The sequence below is a fragment of the Danio aesculapii genome, chromosome 22 (assembly GCF_903798145.1).
Source record: "Danio aesculapii chromosome 22, fDanAes4.1, whole genome shotgun sequence".
In the NCBI taxonomy this organism is placed as follows: domain Eukaryota; kingdom Metazoa; phylum Chordata; class Actinopteri; order Cypriniformes; family Danionidae; genus Danio; species Danio aesculapii.
In genome coordinates, this window is record NC_079456.1 from 22,729,352 (window position 1) to 22,748,396 (window position 19,045).

At 33.9% G+C, this 19,045-nt stretch overlaps 1 protein-coding gene across 4 annotated transcripts in view; it reads right to left on the reverse strand.

The window, feature by feature from the left end:
- camsap2a (calmodulin regulated spectrin-associated protein family, member 2a) overlaps window positions 1–19,045 on the reverse strand; it is a 70,894-nt gene that overhangs the window by 19,773 nt on the left and 32,076 nt on the right. For 2 of the 4 annotated variants that reach the window (XM_056447396.1, XM_056447395.1), the window contains exons 3-6: window positions 12,390–12,551; window positions 10,292–10,375; window positions 2,840–2,872; window positions 1,925–2,066 (exon numbers count right to left, since the gene is read on the reverse strand). In XM_056447396.1, the coding sequence (XP_056303371.1) occupies window positions 1,925–2,066; window positions 2,840–2,872; window positions 10,292–10,375; window positions 12,390–12,551 (421 nt within the window). The remainder of the gene's footprint in view (window positions 1–1,924; window positions 2,067–2,839; window positions 2,873–10,291; window positions 10,376–12,389; window positions 12,552–19,045) is intronic. The other 2 variants (XM_056447398.1, XM_056447397.1) reach the window with 1 other exon arrangement.

A 19,045-nucleotide genomic window follows, 5' to 3' on the forward strand; every position in this document is an offset into this window, starting at 1 on the left:
CAGCAAATTTAAGACTTTTTAAGGCCTAAAATTTAGATTTTTAAATTTTAGACGTTTTAAGACTGTTTAAGGTTTTTTTATTCCTCTTATTTTTTTTATACTATAATTTTATAAAACCATTAACACAGGACATTATTTTATAGATAAATATTGTGGATAAATAGAAATAACAATATAATATTAAATTATATTTTGACATAAAATACATAGAATAAATTAAATACACAATAATAAATAATGTTTTTTATGAAATGGTATGACAACACTGGTCTTTTATTATTTTGTAATAATACAAAACTCAGTATTCAATCTGAGTTTTTCAATTCAAGATATTATGTCTATTGTTATTATGTATTTTGTGCAATAGATATCCTATGTAATATGTTAGTAATTGGAATTAAAAATATTTTATAATATTTAACATCAAAATACACTAATATTGTAAATTAAAAAATAGAAATGATTAATAAAACATTTGTCTGTTGTATACTATTGTAAAATATTGTGCAAAATTAGGAATATAATAATATTTTAATAATAATACAATAATATTGTGGATAATGTGCTTTTCAAACAAACATCAGAGGGAAATTATTAAATGTTTTATGAAAATAATGTAAAAATATGAATATATTAACGCTATATTTATATTATTACTGTCATTATTTGTAATTTACAATATAATATATTAAAAGAAAAAACAGTATACTTTTTATGGCCAACCTGATTTTGCAACCCAGGCTCATTCTGAAAACGTACCTCACCAGAGGCCGCTGTGTACGCTTTTTGAGATCTCAAATTTCTCTCGGGAGTGCCATTCCCGACTGCTGTTCTCTCATAAATCCACCAGAGGCCGCTGTCGACTGACTGACTGACTGACTGACTGATTGATCAATCGATCGACTGACCCACTCACCCACCCCCTTCCCTAAACCCAGCCAATAGTGTTTTAAAAAGCAAAGACTGATCCGCCCACCCACTTCTTTAAACCCAATCGACAAAATTAAAAAGCAATTCAGAAAAAGAAAAGCCCTTGTCTGATTTTTAGCATGTTTTACCACACTGTCACCCTATTATTTACATGTTTATTTTATGTTTTGGCTTCTGTTTTTGTCTTACCCACTTTCTGGAACCGTTTTTCACTGAATTCAAACCCCATCATCGTTATCATCTCCCCTCTGCGTCTCAAGTCTACCAACGTACATGGTGAGCTACTGGACAAACTGGTAACAGCCGGAAAGCTGTCTATACGGAGGTAAAGGGTCAGCTGGTGGGCACGCAAAGAAACGGCATCATACCGCCCTGTAGCGTGCGTTTAAAAAATTAAATGCAGCCATACGTACTTCTGGCTACATAAATCACGATCTCCAGAAATGTATATACGGCTACATTTTCAGAATGAGCCTATGTTGTGATTTTAAGTAGGACAAGTTGCTGGATTCCAATCGGGCTATCAGAATTAAGGGATACATTTATAGTTTATGTTAAGTTTAGGCTTACGGTTAGGTTTATGCACTTCTACATGATTGTTATCCAACTATTATTTCCCTCTGATTTTGGGAATAATTTACAGTTATGGTTGGGTTAATGGGTAGGGAATAGGTATGGATTACATTTTTAAACAAAAAATTATGTTCCAGGATCAACATAGATGTTAATTCAGGAACGCATCGTCCTTGACAAAATGATAACGTGCTACTTTTTTTTTTTTTTGTAGGAAAAACCTACCCATTGTACAACCCCAAATCAGAAAAAGGTGGGGCAGTATGGAAAACGCAAATAAAAGAAGAAAGTAGTGATTTCCAAATTTACTTTGACACAAGATACAATCTATCCCAGTTTACATAATTTTCTTGAATTCATTTGTGGAGCATGCATGTTATTTGTGCTCAGTAATGTTGCTGATTTTGGCAGGTTTGCACACCTCTCAGGCTGACGGTGGCAGGGCAGTAGAAGTGCAGCAGGGCGGCAAGAGCACAGCCATCTGTGCTGTCCTTCAGCAGGTTGTCCACCGGAGGGATCCACGGCAAGCACTTGGGCAGGACCTGCTCCTTTCTGTAACGCGCCTGGAGAAAACACACACCAGCGAATCAGGAGAGTAAAACACATATGTATAACTCATGTTGTAGGAGGTCTGTTCAATGGTATGGTATGGTATATAAAACGTGCAATGAAGAATTCAACTAAAAGAATTGGATACCATGGATGACAACACTAGATCTATTTTTCTACTGTATGTTTAGGGTAACAGCCAAAGGTCCCCTGAAGTGCATTGAAATGCGCTGCTTTGTTCGAGGATTGTGACATAATTTCAATTGAAAGTTGAAATCAGGATGGGGCATGTTGAGTGGCTCCTCCCCTTTTTAAAAAATAGCCAATAGTGTTTTGTTTATTTCACAGTTCTGCCAATCAGAGCTGTTGCGCTCAAGCACATCATTCTGACTCATGTTATCTTCAGTGTACAATAGTAGTAAAGAGCCTGTTTATCATTTGTAACTTCTTTAATCAACTTTAACGTTATTATGAAATCAAAATTTACTCTTCTTATTTTTGTGTGTATAGTAGTGCTTTTTATAAACAAATAAGCATCTGTTCACTTCATAATTTAAAAAGAAAAAAATAAATTGCCCTCATAATCTTTTATCCAATATTATAACCCCTCCCCCCCTCGAAACTAATCTTAGAGTAACATACAAACACCCATAAATGGTAAATAGTGATTTCATGGGGACTTGAATGAAGCTGACGACAATGAGGAATGTGGAAGTGTTGTCATGGCAACAGAAATGTGATGCAAGCTTGAGATGGATCAAATAAGGCATCTGACAATGGCACTTACAGGAACCAGCTTCATGTACCACTTGGTTGGAGACTTCAGGCGGTCAGAGAGTGAATGAAAGAGAAGGAAAGAGCAGATACATCAGAGATCATTGAGCCAGACTGGCTATTCAAGTCCCGTATAACATTAAGCCTGATGAATCCTTCTTTACCAGAAACTAGCATATAATAAAACTCTTACAATCTGAAGAACGCTTAGTCACTTTTTCACAACACAAATAAAATAAACTAGATAAATAAATAACAAAAATACAGTTAAATAAATAAAATAAAGTTAAATGAACGAATGAATAAATAAAATAGTTAAATAAATAAATAAAATAAAGTTTCATAAATAAATAAATGAAGTAATACAATGAAGTAAATAAATAAATAATATAAATAAATAACAAAAATAAATAAAATACAGTTAAACAAGTAAATAAAATAGTTAAATAAATAAATGAATACAATGAAGTAAATAAATAAAATTAAGCAAATAGATAAATAAATAAATAAAATAAAGTAAAATAAATAAATAAATAAAGTAAAATAAATAAATAAATAAAACATTATTATTAATAATATTATTTTTTTTTATTATAATTATTTTTTATTTTTGAATACTAAAAATAAATTTAAACGAAAAAAATAATAAATGAATAAAATAGTAAATAAATAAATGAAATAGTTAAATAAATAAAATAGTTAAATGAATAAAATAGTTAAATAGTTAAATAAATAAATTAAATAGTTAAATAAATAAATAAAATGGTTAAATAAATAAATCAAATAAAATAGTTAAATAAATAAATAAAATCTTTAAATAAATACATAAAATAGTTAAATAATTAAAATAGTTAAATAAATAAAATGGCTAACTAAATAAATAAAATGGTTAAATAAATAAATAAAATAGTTAAATAAATAAAATAGTTAAATAAATAAATAAATAAATAAAATAGTTAAATAATCAAATAAATAGAATGGTTAAATAAATAAATAACATAGTTAAATAAATAAATAAAATAGTTAAATAAATAAATAAATAAAATAGTTAAATAAATAAATAAAATAGTTGAATAAATAAATAAATAAAATAGTTAAATAATCAAATAAATAGAATGGTTAAATAAATAACATAGTTAAATAAATGAATAAATAAATAGTTAAATAAATAAAAAATTGTTAAATAAATAAATAATAAAATAAATACATAAAATATTTAAATAAAAATGTAATTAAATAAAGTTTAATAAATAAATAAATGAGGTAATAAAATTAAGTAAATAAAATAAATAGATTAATTAATTAATTAAAATAAATAGATAAATAAATAAACATTTCCCAATCACATTCCTCTCTCTCTCTCTCTCTCTGTACCACTTCATTTTGTCAATCAACTGTCTTGTCAAATAAAGGCAAAAATGACAAGGAAATTAATCTTTAAGAAATAGAAATACAATAAACCAACAGTAAACATAAATAAAACACCTAGAGTTATAAAATCAAAATACATTTTTATGGAATAATAAAGTATTTATTTTACACACTTTACCTAATATTAAACTAATATTAGCACTTTTTTAAATTCACAAAATGTATATTTTCTCCTCAACTAGCGGCATCAATGAGGGCGGTATCAACTGGACACTTACATGAAATCAACCAATAGAAAACCACAACAATCCAATCAATTCCCAATTGGACAAAATCAAGTTCTTATTTGAGATCCTGTTTTACTAATTAAAGAGAAAAAAAGATGACAACATCGAGACAGAAATAGAAACCAAAATTTTAAAAAACTGTCCCGGTCTCTGTCCCGTTTCCAGAGGACACCGTGTCCTGGTTCCTGCCATGCTTCTGCTTTTTAATAACAGTTTTAAGTTCCTCTCAAACTTCTCTCAAGGCTTAAAAGACTGGAATCAGGAACAGTATCATCAAAGACATGCCAAAATATCCGCAGGGGTCCAAATCTGAAAAGCAGAAAAACTGACAAAAATGAAACCCCTGCGAATCACAATGGTAAAGCACATTTACCCAGGATGCCCTAGAAAGACTGCAAACTTACAGGATTTGTCTTTTGCCTGCAGATTATGTCTAGAAACAAGTGTGCACTTTCGGATAGGCAACAAACAAAAAAACAAACAAACAAACAAAAAAGACCTATTTAGACCTGTTATTAGCAGTGAATGCCCATAAGATTGTTTTTGTTCTGTTATATATTACCAGAGCTGTTATCATCTGTTGCGTTTGTGTCAGTCTGAGTGCTTTATGCCATGCTGGCTGTTGCAGGATGTTTATAATGTTGTGTAACTGCCTGACATTCCTCTTCGGCACTGATTGTGCCCGCACTGCCTCTCAAACACACACATCCACACACCGCCTATGAGAACTGACTGCTCTCATTAGCGTCAGATGTGTGTCCCCGGGACGGGTGAACCGAATACTGTCACACGCCCAAAACAGTTCAGTCTGATGACTCTGCACTTCACACTCGCTCCGATTGTGACATTAAATGATAATGATAAGCTCACCTAAAAATGAAAATTTAATCATCATTTACAGACCATGGTGTTGTTCCACTGCTATACACACCACACAATCTGATTTTTATTTTAAAGTGGCTTGCTCTTATATTATACAACATAATGCTAAGTGTATAAGCAACCATTGTTATGTTTTTTTACTGTGACACAAAAGCATCACTGATTCAAGCAGAAAAAAAAGATTGATTGTGTCAGCTCATATGGTTTTACCATGTCAACTGGTCAACAAGTTGCTATATTTGAGATTATTGGTGTTGCAATGATACATTTTTGGTATATATATACACATACTCAAACACATCTACATGTAATGTAATATAAATTCCTTCAGAATTGCCAACTTCAGTTGGTCGATCTGTGCCTATGTGTAGCTTTCAAACTTGTATCTTAAGTAAACACTATTAAACTGTATGTTTACTCATACTAAAGACATATTATTAATTGGCACCTCAATATGGTCAAACTGTGCACGTCTACGAATGTAAAAGAAAAATGTTCAAAACTGTCACGGTGCAATCTCAACACAACCAAACTGCACATTTACACTTACTAAAGATACGTGTTGAAGATTCATGTTTCAAGACGGTCAAATGGCTTGAAGCATGTTTAAAATGTCCAACTCAAGCTGGTCAAACTGCGTGTTCACAATTAAAAATGAAACGAAACCAACTCAAGATGGTCAAATTGTGCATTCATGCTTACAAAAAAAATGTTTAAAATGTTTAACTCAAGACGGTCAAATTGCGCATTCACACCTACTAATGAAACGTTAAATATTTTCAACTCAAGGCGGTCAAATTGTGCACATGTACATGCTAAAGAAACGGTCAATATTTCCAACTCAAGATGATCAAATTGCGCATTCACACTTACAAAAGAAACATTAAATATTTCCTACTCAAAACGATCAAATTGTGTATTCACACTTAGAAATGAAATGTTAACATTTTTCAACTCAAGACGGTCAAATTGCGCATCCACACTTACTAAAAAAAGATTCAATATTTCCAACTCAAGACAGTCAAATTACGCGTTCACATGTACAAAAGAAATGTTTAAAATTTCCTATTTAAGATGGTCAAATTGTAGGTCTACACTTACAAAAGAAACATTTAAATTAACCCAAGCTCATTCTGAAAACGTAGTCCCATGGACGTTTCTGGAGACTGTGAATTATGTAGCCGGAGGTACGAATGGCTGCATCATATTTTAAGAGAATGCTGCGGGGCGGTATGACGCCGTTCCTTTTAGCGCTTACCGGCTGACCGCTTACCTTCGTGTGGAGGGCTTTCCCGCCACAACCAGTTTGTCCGGTTGGCTCGTCCTGTACGTTGGCGGATTTGAGATGCAGAGAGGAGCTGACGATGACCGGGTTCGAGTCCGGGGAAGAGCGGTTACAGAAATCAGGTAAGACAAAAACAGAATCCAACAAATAAAGTGAACAAGTTCATAACAGAGTGAGAATGTGGTAAAATCTGAAAACGTGGTAAAAATCAGACTAGGGCTTTTCTTTTTCTGGACGGCTTTTGTAAATTGTTGGTTGGGTCTAGGGAAGTAAGCGGGTGGGTGGGTCAATCGGTAAAATTGGTTGGGTTCAGGGAAGGAGGAGGGTGGGTCGGCCGGCGGATTGGCCGGTCGCACAGTCAATCATTCAGCCAGTCGGACAGACAGTCGTTCGACAGCGACCTCTGGTAGGTTACACTAGAACGGCACGTGCGCGAACGGCACTCGTGGGAGACATTTGAGAAGCGAAAAAGCGCACACAGCGGCCTCTTGTGGATTCGCGAAAACCAAAAATTGCAAAAATACGTACCACCCAGGACGTATTTCGCGGTCCACAGAAACGTCCACAGGACTACGTTTTCAGAATGAGCCTGGGTTGTTTAAAATTTCCAATTCAAGATGGTCAGATTGTAGGTTTGCACCTATAAAAGAAACATTAAAAATTTCCAACTCAAGATGGTCAAATTCTAGGTCTACGCTTACAAAAGAAATTTTTCAAATGTCCAACTCAAGACAGTCAAATTGCACGTTCACACTTACAAAAGAAACACTTAAAATTTCCAACTAAGAAGGTCAAATTGTGCGTTTACAATTACAAATGAAACGTTCAATATTTCCAACTCAACGTCAAATTGCACATTCACACTTATAAAAGAGTAGTTTAAAATTCCAATTCAAGACGGTCAAACTGTGCATTCACACTTACAAATGAAACGTAAAATATTTTCAATTCAAGATGGTCGAATTGGGCATTCACACTTACAAATGAAACGTACAAATTTTTCAATTCAAGATGGTCAAATTGTGCATTCACACTTACAAATGAAACGTAAAATATTTTCAATTCAAGATGGTCGAATTGTGCATTCACACTTACAAATGAAACGTAAAATATTTTCAATTCAATATGGTCGAATTGTGCATTCACACTTACAAATGAAACGTAAAATATTTTCAATTCAAGATGGTCGAATTGCGCATTCACACTTAAAAAAAGAAACATTTAAAATTCCCAACTCAAGATGATCAAATTGTAGGTTTTCACTTACGAAAGAAAAGTCAAATGTTCGCCTTGACATAAACTGTGCATTTATACTTACTAAAGAAAAGTTCAGTTTGCACCTCAAGATGGTCAAACTGTGTGTTTACATAATTTGTTAAAAAAACATTAAAAATGTCTGCAAATTTGCAAAAATAATCCAAAACTGCCACCTCAAGAATGTTAAATTATAGGTTTACAATTACAAAAGAAACATTAAAAATTGCCACTTCATGATGGTCAAACTGCACATGTTCAATTTCTGCCTCGAGATGGTCGAGCTGAGCATTTGAACTTATTAAAGAAACACAAAAAATTTCCACCTCAAGTTGGTCAAACTGTGCATTTATGCTTAAAGCAACGTCCAAAACTGCCACATCAGGAATGTCAAATAGCAAGTTTACACTTACAAAAAACTTTTATATTATTTGACCTCGAGATGGTCAAATAATACACTGACACCACAATATAGTCAAAGATCATGTCTATGTGTATTAAAAAAACACTAAAAATTGTGGCCTCAACACAGTCAAATTGTGTGTAAACAATAGAAATTAATGCATTTTTCCTAGACTTTTGACCATGATGGCCTTCCATATTACCTTATCACATCGCATCTGCTTAGAACGGTAAAATACATTAAATTTCAGTTTGATTTTCACCATACCTACAAACACTGAAATGTGTCACATCAGATCATTCGGTGCCACTATTCTAAGCTTAAAGGCAGTTGCTATTTGTTGCCATTACATGAACTAGCACAAACAGGACATTTGGTGAAACAGATGCCACCAAATCAACACAATAGGTAAATCATAACAGTTGGATCAACCATCCTATTTTAAACATGGAATTATTGCTATCTGTTGCAACTGCAATCTGATCAAACGAATACACGGTGTACATAAACACTCTTTTCCTTTAGCGAGAAGGTAAATCAAGGTGAAAAACTGACGTCATTCCCCCATGTTCGCCAAATATACTGTCAAGTCAGGACAGGAAGATTAAATGCAAAACGTTTTAGACATGATTTAGCAAACATCGCTCTTCCATCAGCCTGCTGGAGCGTCTGCATGAGGAATCAGCAACCCTGTGATTCAGCAAAGTCAGAAATACCCTCCAACTGCAGTATGTTACAAAACACGACAACACAAATGATGATGTCCGGCAGTGTCCTGTGAACTCACATCAACTCAGACAACACTTACTGGACAATCTGACTTCCTTTCAGACAAGAATGTGCAGTAACAGACTAATATTAATAGTTAATATCAGATTTAATTTGTTATGTTTTCAAGTCTTTAATAATTTTTAATGTTTAATTTGAATAAACATTAAATCTTAATGATTTAAATTAATATTAATGCTGTAAATTTTAATGTGGAACAAAATTTATTAAATATTTAAAGCATTTAAATGAGATACTGAAAGGGAATATCAACAAAAAACTGAAAAATACTGAATTATAAATATAGGGGTGATGAGGGAACAGTGGTATAAAGGGGAATTGAAGTAAGAGGCTAAATAATAAACAGGTAGGTAGGTTGATCGGGCATCCTATGATGATGCCCAGAGTGGGGGTACCTTCTCTGTAATATTTTGGTAGAGTGATTGGAGCCCCTGATTCAAACTTGGAGGGAAGAGAAGGTTATAATTATTGTGAAAGGGGAAGCAAGAAAATAGAGGGAAGGAGGGTGGGTTCGAGAGAACTAGAAGAACAGTGCTAGAGGGTTGGTCTTCCTTAAATAGGTTTTAGGGAGTAGGTGATTGGTTAAGGAGGCAAAGTGAGACGTGGTCCCACTGCTGAACCTTTGTTAACAAGATACCTCAATTTTTTAAACCTAATTAAACTGCTATAAAATGGCAAAAATAAGTTTGTAATGTATTTATAATAAATCACGAATAAATGCAAGTCACTAATTAGGGATAATTAATATTGGTCCATATAAAATAAAAATGTTTCGATTCATATGACATAAATCCATGTTAATTTATCCAAAAAGACATTTATTTATATCCATTAAACAAGACCTATATCATTTATCATGCAAAATACTGAAATAACAATGCAACAAATGACAAAAGCTTTAAGCGAGGAGTTTTTGCTATCCTTTTGCAGTGTTTTATGTTCAAGATTTAAAATTTTGATTGTTTTAAACTTACTTAAGCTTTGTATTTTCCTGTCAAATATGCAAGTGCACTGTAGATTAGAATAACCTGGCATTTCATGCTGGCAAAACGTTTAAAGCAGATTTCAGAGACATACAAGTACTCATTATGACAAAAAAATAAATAATCCATCTTTTTTTATTTTCCTCCCCCAGATGAAAGCGACGGTTGAGTCACTGCTGATTCAGGGCGAGAGCACAAAGTGCACATTTACCTTTGGATTCTCAACAGGCTCTGCGTTCTGCGCCTCCATCCGCCTTTGCTCCTGCATTATGATTTCCTTCAAGTATTCATTCACCTTGAAAAAAAAAGAGAGTAAAACACAGAAGAGCCTTTGAGGATCTGTGCATTAAAAAAAACAACACTGCCATTATATTCAGCACAAACACATCTGTTTCCCTTCCTATGATATGTTATAATATATTATATTTTATTAAAATGCAAAATTAAAATAAATATAATAAATTTATTAAATGTTGAATAAAAAAGATCTAAACAAAACACTTGGTTTAAAACGTATTTTTATTTGTGTATCTTGATCTGATTTTTATGTCATGTTACTTTTAAAATTAAAAGTGCAACAAATACGCAAATTTGAAGTATATAACAAATTCATACGTGTTTGCTTTTTTAATAAACATTCCTGAAATGTGGAAATGTCCCTGCAGTCCTTCATGGTCTATTTAGCATGTGTGTGTCTACATTTACAGTAGTGTCTGGATTTAGGCTGACGGTACAGCTGGCCTGCAAAGGAATGTAAACAAATATCCAGAAACGTCCCTTTGTAGACATCCAGAGATGACCAGAGAGACAATACAAGGACAGGAAACTATTAAAGTCATGTTATAAGAGCAAAATCCTTATTTTTAGGCTCATATTGGGTTTTGGTGTTAAAAAAAGAACTGGGTGAAAATGCTAAGATCCACATAAAATCTTAAAACGCACATTAAACTGCTTGTTTCACACATTTGAACTCTTTTTTGTTCTCTTTATGAACATGCTGAAGTTGTTTTGTTGTCAAGAGTTTTTGGTGAACAGAAATCTCTCTCTTTAAAAAAAATAAAATAATAATAATCATTCTTATTTGTGTTCCGATGATGAATGAAAGTCTTACAGGTTTGGAATGACATGAGGGTGAATTTGTTTTTTGGGGGGTGAATTAACATGGATTGCACAGATTAAATTTGTTAAATTTAGGCCAAAACTGATGATAACTGTTTATATTTTAAAGCTGATAACCGATATGTAGCCTGATAAATATACAGCTTATGAATATAAAACTATAAAAAAAACATTCTAAGCTTATCAATATCAAAAACAAAAGGCAAACGAATACAGTGGAGTTATTTTATTTTAAGATATTAGAAACAAAAACAAACACAAACAAATAAGAGTAAAACTGTAAAGAAACATCTAGACCTTTCTTTTTGCTAAATCATTAACAAATTGCAATTCTAAAGTCCTCTTACTTCGCAGAGAAAGCCCCTCACACTGCCTACATCTTGACTTTTTTTAAGCAAAAACATAAACAAAACCTTTTTATCTGCCGATATATACCGATATGGCAGCCGATATTTTATGAATTAACACTTTAAACACACAACTTTGTATACAAAGGAAACATAGCTGTGTTAAGGTCCTTTTCCACTGCATGCTATGGTGCAGTTTGGTTTGGTACGGTTTACTTTTGGGGGGCTTTTCCACTGTCTTCCACCTAGTACCAGGGGTGAGGCTACATAAGGGGCAGACAAAAATGTTTTTTTACTATGTAAAGTCCTACACTGAAAATGTATGTAACGAATGCACTATAAGGTGGATTGAGCATGTAATTTGATGCATTAGTCACTGTGAGTTTGTCAATAAAATTTAGAACCCTTTCCATTTCACAAAAAAGTCCAACTATTGCACTTATGTGCGCTTTTGTTTGTTTTATTTACTCGATGAGGAAACAGGATCAGCTCTGAAAATGAAGAGAATCGCAGTCAAGAGGTCCTATAATATATGTGTTTAACTTGTTTTCAGCATTAAATAAAAATCCTTATATAAAATCTGAAAATATCTGCTAATATTTGAAAAATCACAGGAGGGCTAATAATTTTGTGTAACAATAACTATAACTATAATGATAATCAAATCAAATTTAAGCGTAACTAAACTGCAGCAGAAATGCAAACCCAGCAGAGAAAAACTGAACCAGAAAGAAAGAAATCAGAAAGAAACAAAAAGTGCAGCGGAAAAGTGGCTTATATGCCATATCAAAGCAGTATTGAAAGCAGTATACAAAGTGTAGTATTGAAATTTCCCAAAATGACCTTATTCATCCAGCTGGTGACGGCATCCTCTGTGTCGTAGGGCACGTCTCCGTCTGGATAATCGGTGGAGTATTGCTGCATGCAGGCCATCACCTTCTCCACGCTTACCGTCTCCACTGTATACGCCATCATCAGAGTGTCGATCATGGCCAGGTGAGCGCTCTGTGAACCACAAATCAATTAAAGCATTGTTAAACTCTCATTGTTATACTGCTGACACTCTTCAATGCCCAGTCAGTCATTCTCTCTGGAGTTTGTTGTGCTGGAAATGGCAGCGTTCGTCCCTTGTTGCTTGACCTAATTCTTCATAGAGAAGACAGTTACTCAAAAATTAAAGAAATGATATGTTGCACGTAGGGCTGCACGATTTTTGCAAAAACCGAATATTGCAATATTTTGTTTTTATATATTGTGATTTAAATAAAATTTCACCAGATGGCTTGAACAGCTCTATTTGGAAAGAATTCATTCGTTTAGATTGATTAGGGTGAATTTGTAAAAGTGTGAATCGTGTATCAAAATAAATAAACAAATCGCAAGCGAGAATAATCACAATAGAGCACAGAAAAAGTCAAATAAAGAGTGCTTTATGGTTTTCCGGAGAGTAAAACAGTATTCAAGTAGAGAAACTGAATAATGAATGTAAAATAAAACTGTATAGTCTTCATTATATTAATATTTCAGTCAAATTATTCTTCGTTCACATTACAAATGTACTTTTTTTGTGTCTGAATGCTTTAACCTCTCTTCAAGTGCCTTTAAAGCACATGCAAATGATAAAGATTCCCTGTTATGGTTATATTTTGCAATGACTTCTTATTGTTTTAATTGCTGTGCAGTTAAATTATAATCCCATTTCCAACTCAACATTGCAGATCCTGCGATGTGACTATTGCGTACACACACATTGTGATATCGATGCTGAAACTATATATTGTGCAGCCTTACTTGCACATGACTGAAGTTGATAGTTGAGGTGGAGCAATTCCATGCAATATCAACCTTGCCATGACAAAAAATAAATAAAGTTTTCACCAAAATAGCAAACCTTTCTAGTTTTTTGTGTAGGCTTGTATTTTATGGTACTGTATAAATACTCAAAAATGTCTCTGTCAATGTTTTTAAACAATTACTTTGGATTTATCAAAGTCACACAAGTGCCAATTTCACATCTGTCACGTCCATAACGGAAAGACGTCACATCCATAACCAAGCTTTTCTCTCATAACTGCAAAAATGTCAAATAAAATAAAATCAATCATGTATGTTCTATAAAGAGCCAACTCTTATCCTTTTGATTAGCATTGTTTCTTTTGAGTTGTGCAGTTTAATTCACAGAATTTCTACAAAGTTTGTTGTATACTTTAAACTTGCAGATTTTTTTAGGTCACATCCATAACACATGTTTATTTAAAATATAAAAAATATTGGCGACAAGGTGGCGCAGTAGGTTTCCTCCGGGTGCTCCGGTTTCTCCCACAGTCCAAAGACATGCGGTACAGCTGAATTGGGTAGGCTAAATTGTCCGTAGTGTATGAGTGTGAGTGAGTGTGTATGGATGTTTCCAAGAGATGGGTTGCAGCTGGAAAAAGATCCGCTGCATTAAAAAACATATGCTGGATAAGTTAGCGGTTCATTCCGCTGTGGCAACCCCTGTTTATTAAAGGGACTAAGCTACAAAGAAAATTAATGAATGAAAAATTAAAAATGTTTACAGGTTGATTTTATTCTGATCCTATAACTCTGTGGTTAGTTGTTTTGGTAAATATAAACAGATGTTTCAATATAATGTTGACATATACTTTCTCTGTGTATTTATGTTTTAAGCTTTTACTCCGAATGTCACATTAATAATGCTGAAATTGCTCACTGGCCACTTTATTAGGTATTTCTGTTCAACTGCACGTCAATGGACATATATGATTTGCCAAGCACGTGGCATAAACTCAATGTATGTACATGTGGTCAAGATGGTCTGCTGTAAATTGAGAATTGAATTTACAGAATGAAGGGGATTTAAGTCAGTGTTTCTCAACCACGTCCCCGGAGGACCACCAGCTCTGCACATTTTCCCGGTGTCCTTAACCAAACACACCTGATTCAGATCATCAGCTCATTAGCAGAGACTGAAAGACCTGTAATGGGTGCAACAGACAAAGGAGACATCCAAAACATGCAGTGCTGGTGGTCCTCCAGGAACGTGGCTGAGAAACACTGATTTAACTCACTCTAAACGTGATTGTTGGTGTGTTTGTTTTCAAAAAACTTTTGATCTACTGGGATTTTCACAAACAGACATCTTTAGGGTTAATCGGTGAAATAGCAAATAACCACCAGGTTACAGTAGGGCTGCACAATATATCGTTTCAGCATTAATATCGCAATGCAATTGATTGAAATGGTCACATCGCAAAATATGCAATGTTAAGTCTATTATAGGTCAATGTTGAGTATTTAATGTATCATTTGCAAGTGATATAGAGGCCTATGGGTTAGAATTGTACCATTAGTAACGTCAATAACAAAATACTGTAAGATTTGGAAAACAGTAAAACGATATTTAAATTGTAACATTTTCTTTTTTTTTGGATTTCTCTATACTTTTACTTTGATTTTTAGATGTTATGCAGCATCATCAGAATCATCCCAATCCCAACAATTATACATTCTTTCCAAACAAATATTCAGGTCATCTCGTAAAATTGTATTCATATTGCAACATACAGTTGAAGCCATAATTATTAGCCCCCCTGAATTATTAGCCCCCCTTGTTTAAACATAAAATATAATAGTTTTAATAACACATTTCTAATAACTGATTTATTTTATCTTTGCAATGATGACAGTAAATAATATTTGACTAGATATTTTTCTATACAGCTTAAAGTGACATTTAAAGGCTTAACTAGGTTAATTAGGTTAACTAGGCAGGTTAGGGTAATTAGGCAAGTTATTGTATAATGATGGTTTGTTCTGTAGACAGCCGTAAGGGGCTAATCATTTTGACCTTAAAAAGGTTTTAAAAAATTAAAAACTGCTTTTATTGTAGCCGAAATAAAACAAATAAGACTTTCTCCAGAAGAAAAAATATTATCAGACATACTGTGAAAATTTCCTGAATCTGTTAAACATCATTTGGAAAATATTTAAAAAGAAAAAATAAATTAAAGGGGGCTAATAATTCTGACTTCAACTGTACATTGCAGACTAACAAAATATCACAATGTTAAATTTTCCCAATATCATGCAGCCCCAGTTTATACAGAGAAGGATCTGAAAAAGAGAAAATATAGAGTTAGCAGCAGTATGTGGCTGAAAATGATGATGCCAGAGAACAATAGTTCGATCTGACAGAGAGGCAACTGTAACTGCTAATAATATTATATTTAACCTCATTCTCAATTCATCCATTTAAAATAAAGAAGCAAAGCAGCAGATGATCTCAGTCTTGGCCACCAGTTACTCTGCGTAAAAGCAAATGAAAAGTGAACCCCCCCCCCCCCCCCCCCATCCTGACCACAAATTAATAGATGTCCGTCTTCTTAAAAGGCTTGTGTGTACAGAGAGATTAGACACTTTAGGAGGGTATTGATTTTCTTTCGCTGAATGTAAACCTCAGGGAAAGGAGCTGCTGCACAGTGGGTAAACAGTAAATCAGAAAACACTAAAGATGACTTGATCACATCTAACAGACAGTGTTACAGCGGCGGGCCTTTCAGTTAACTGAACAGTAATGTTTTTAAAGCCAGCTAAATGACTGTACAGCTGTAAATATTACAGAATAATTTCTGAAACCTTTTAATGGAAAGCTACTTTTCCATAAGTTCCTAAACAAAGGTAAGACTTTGGCGAGTCAATTTTGCATTATTGTCAACTTTCGCTACTATAGTCTCCATTTTGCTAGCTATCAGAATACATACAATTTAAAACATGGAGTGTTTACGATTCAGATCTAAGCAGAGCTGTACTGCATTCTCTTTTATTAAAAGAGCAAAAAAACACTAAAAATGACTTTGTTCACCTATATCTTCTCTACCACATCTGGTCTGGGTGTGAGATTACAATGCATCTTATAGCCCATAGTCGTCGTATTGCCCATACACTGGGTTCCACATAATCAATTGTGTTGGGACAACATGAAGGAAATAAGTCAACCAATTTAACTGAATTGAACATAAAACAATTAAGTTGTCCCAAAAAAACTCTAGAATTGTGTTGTTTCAGCTCATTTTAAATAAGTAGTTTGAACAAACAGCAAACACCATTTTTTGAGTGCAGTGATGACTATATCTCAGGATATTTTGTTTTTGTACTTGGTGGTTAAATGTTTTCATTTTTGAAAGTTGTCTGCAAGTAAATTATCACTTTGATGCATTTTTATTGCCTCCACAATATTTGTGATATTGTGATACTTTTTGAACAACAAAAAAAAATATATATATCTTTATTGCTATATGAATAAAACTGTAATTGCTGTAAGTTTGTTTAGTTTTTTTTTTTGCTGTTTTTGTCATTTTAGTCACAGAGATGAATAGGTTATATTTCTAACCCATTTTTGGGTTACAATTCAATCCAGCAGTGTAGTTAAAAACTGGGTTAAAAAACACAGAACACAACTTGTTGGGTTAAACCAACCCAGTGCTGGTTACGTCCCTCTTTTAAACCAGCGCTGGGTTGCCAAATCATCCCAAATTGGGATGTTTTCAACTAATCGTTTTTTTTTTTAATTGTGTGTAGTCGTCGAATTGCCCGTAGATGCAGAAGACATTGGCAAGCAAAGAAATTTTTACTGTTGTTTTCAGCTTTGAACTGACTGAAGTCACATTAAATATTTTGATAATGTTTTTGATTCCTTTTATGAACTTTAAACGACTGTGGACTATTGTCTGTGGAGGACGAGAGAGCTCTAGGATTTCATCTAAAATATCATAATCTGTGCTCCTCATAAAGGTTTAAAACCACACGAGGGAGAGTAAATGATGAGGTAACTTTCAGTTTTACACAAACTATCCCTTTAATGTTAAGGTTTTTTTTGGTGTTGCAAGCTGGATTTGAACCCATGTTTCTTGTACGAGCACCAAAGCTCAATATGCCTAAAGGGAAATCATTCATCGACTCATTTTTCTTTGACTTAGTCCCTTTATTCATCAGGGGTCGCCACAGCAGAATGAACCGCCAACTTACCCAGCATGTGTTTTAAACAGCGGATGCCTTTCCAGCTGCAACCCAGTACTGGGAAACATCCATACACTCTCACATTCACACACATACACTACGGCCAATTTAGTTTATTCATTTCACCTATAGCGTGTGGGGGATACGGGAGCACCCGGAGGAAACCCACACAAAAATGGAAAGAACATGCACCATGCACAACTCCACTCGAACCAGCGACCTTCTTGCTGTGAGGCAACAGTGCTAACCACTGAGCCACCGTGTTGCCTTAAAGTGAAATCTGTGAAATATTTTTCTTTTCTATTTAGTACAAAAAGTGTTTTTCAATCATGTACTTATAATCATGTTTCAGTTAAAGACCTAAAACAAATGTCAAACTAGGCCATTATATAATGCAAGTTCAAGTAAACTTGTCTATGGAGGATGAGAGAGCTCCAGGATTTCATTTAAAATATCATAATTTGTGTTCTGAAGATGAACAAAATTTAACAATTTAACAAATCCCCACCAGGTGCAATGAATGATCATTTGATCTTCTTTTTGATCTCATGAATTAATCTTATTATTTTCATTTTATTTAGCACTGCACTTTTTGCTGCTTGGCAAACTTTCTGTCCTTCCGCTGTAAATCTAAGCACTCGCTGAGCTGAACAGGTAGTTCAGAATGTCACAGCGCAGCTTTTCTGTCAAATCAGATGCGTATGAATGCAGTTATGGAAGGATTGGCTCTGACGGACCCCAGTGACACTGAGTTATGCTGTTCAGTCAGCGATTTTCTCCCTCGAGTGGGTCTGATTTCCTCTCCACATGAGCTGTGACACTCCCACGTCTCATCACAGGAATAAAAACAGAAGATAGTCTGTTGCGTAAGAGCCGCGTTTCTCATTTAAGCTGATTACACTTATAAATCCTTTTTTTATTGATTCAATATTTCGCAGTCTGAATGGCCGTTGATGGTCAGAGTGTGTGTAATGATTTGATCTTGTAGCCTTTTCATAACAGCTTCACAGCAGGGATCAAACCCTCAAAGGTTTATTAAAGGGATAATTCACCCATTTACTCACCCTTCACTTGCTCTAAACCTGTTTCTTTCTTCTGTTGAAGATATTTTGAAGAATGCTTGCTGTTAGCTCGCACCCATTGACTTCAATAGTATTTTATTTTCCCTACAATCGAAGTCAATGGGTTCCAGCAACCAGCATTCTTCAAAATATCTTCTTTTGTATTCAACAGAAGAAAGAAACTCCTAAAGGTTTAACACCAAATGAGGGTAAATGATGAGGTTACTTTCATTTTTGCGTGAACTATCCCTGTAATGTTTTACCTTTTTTTTATGTTGCAAGCTGGATTTGAACCTGTGTTTCTAGTGCGAACACCAAAGCTCAATATGCCTAAAGTGAAATCTACCCATAAAATTTTTATTTTCTACTTCCTATAATTTCCCGCAAAAAACAATTCATGTTATTCCAGTGATGTGTTTT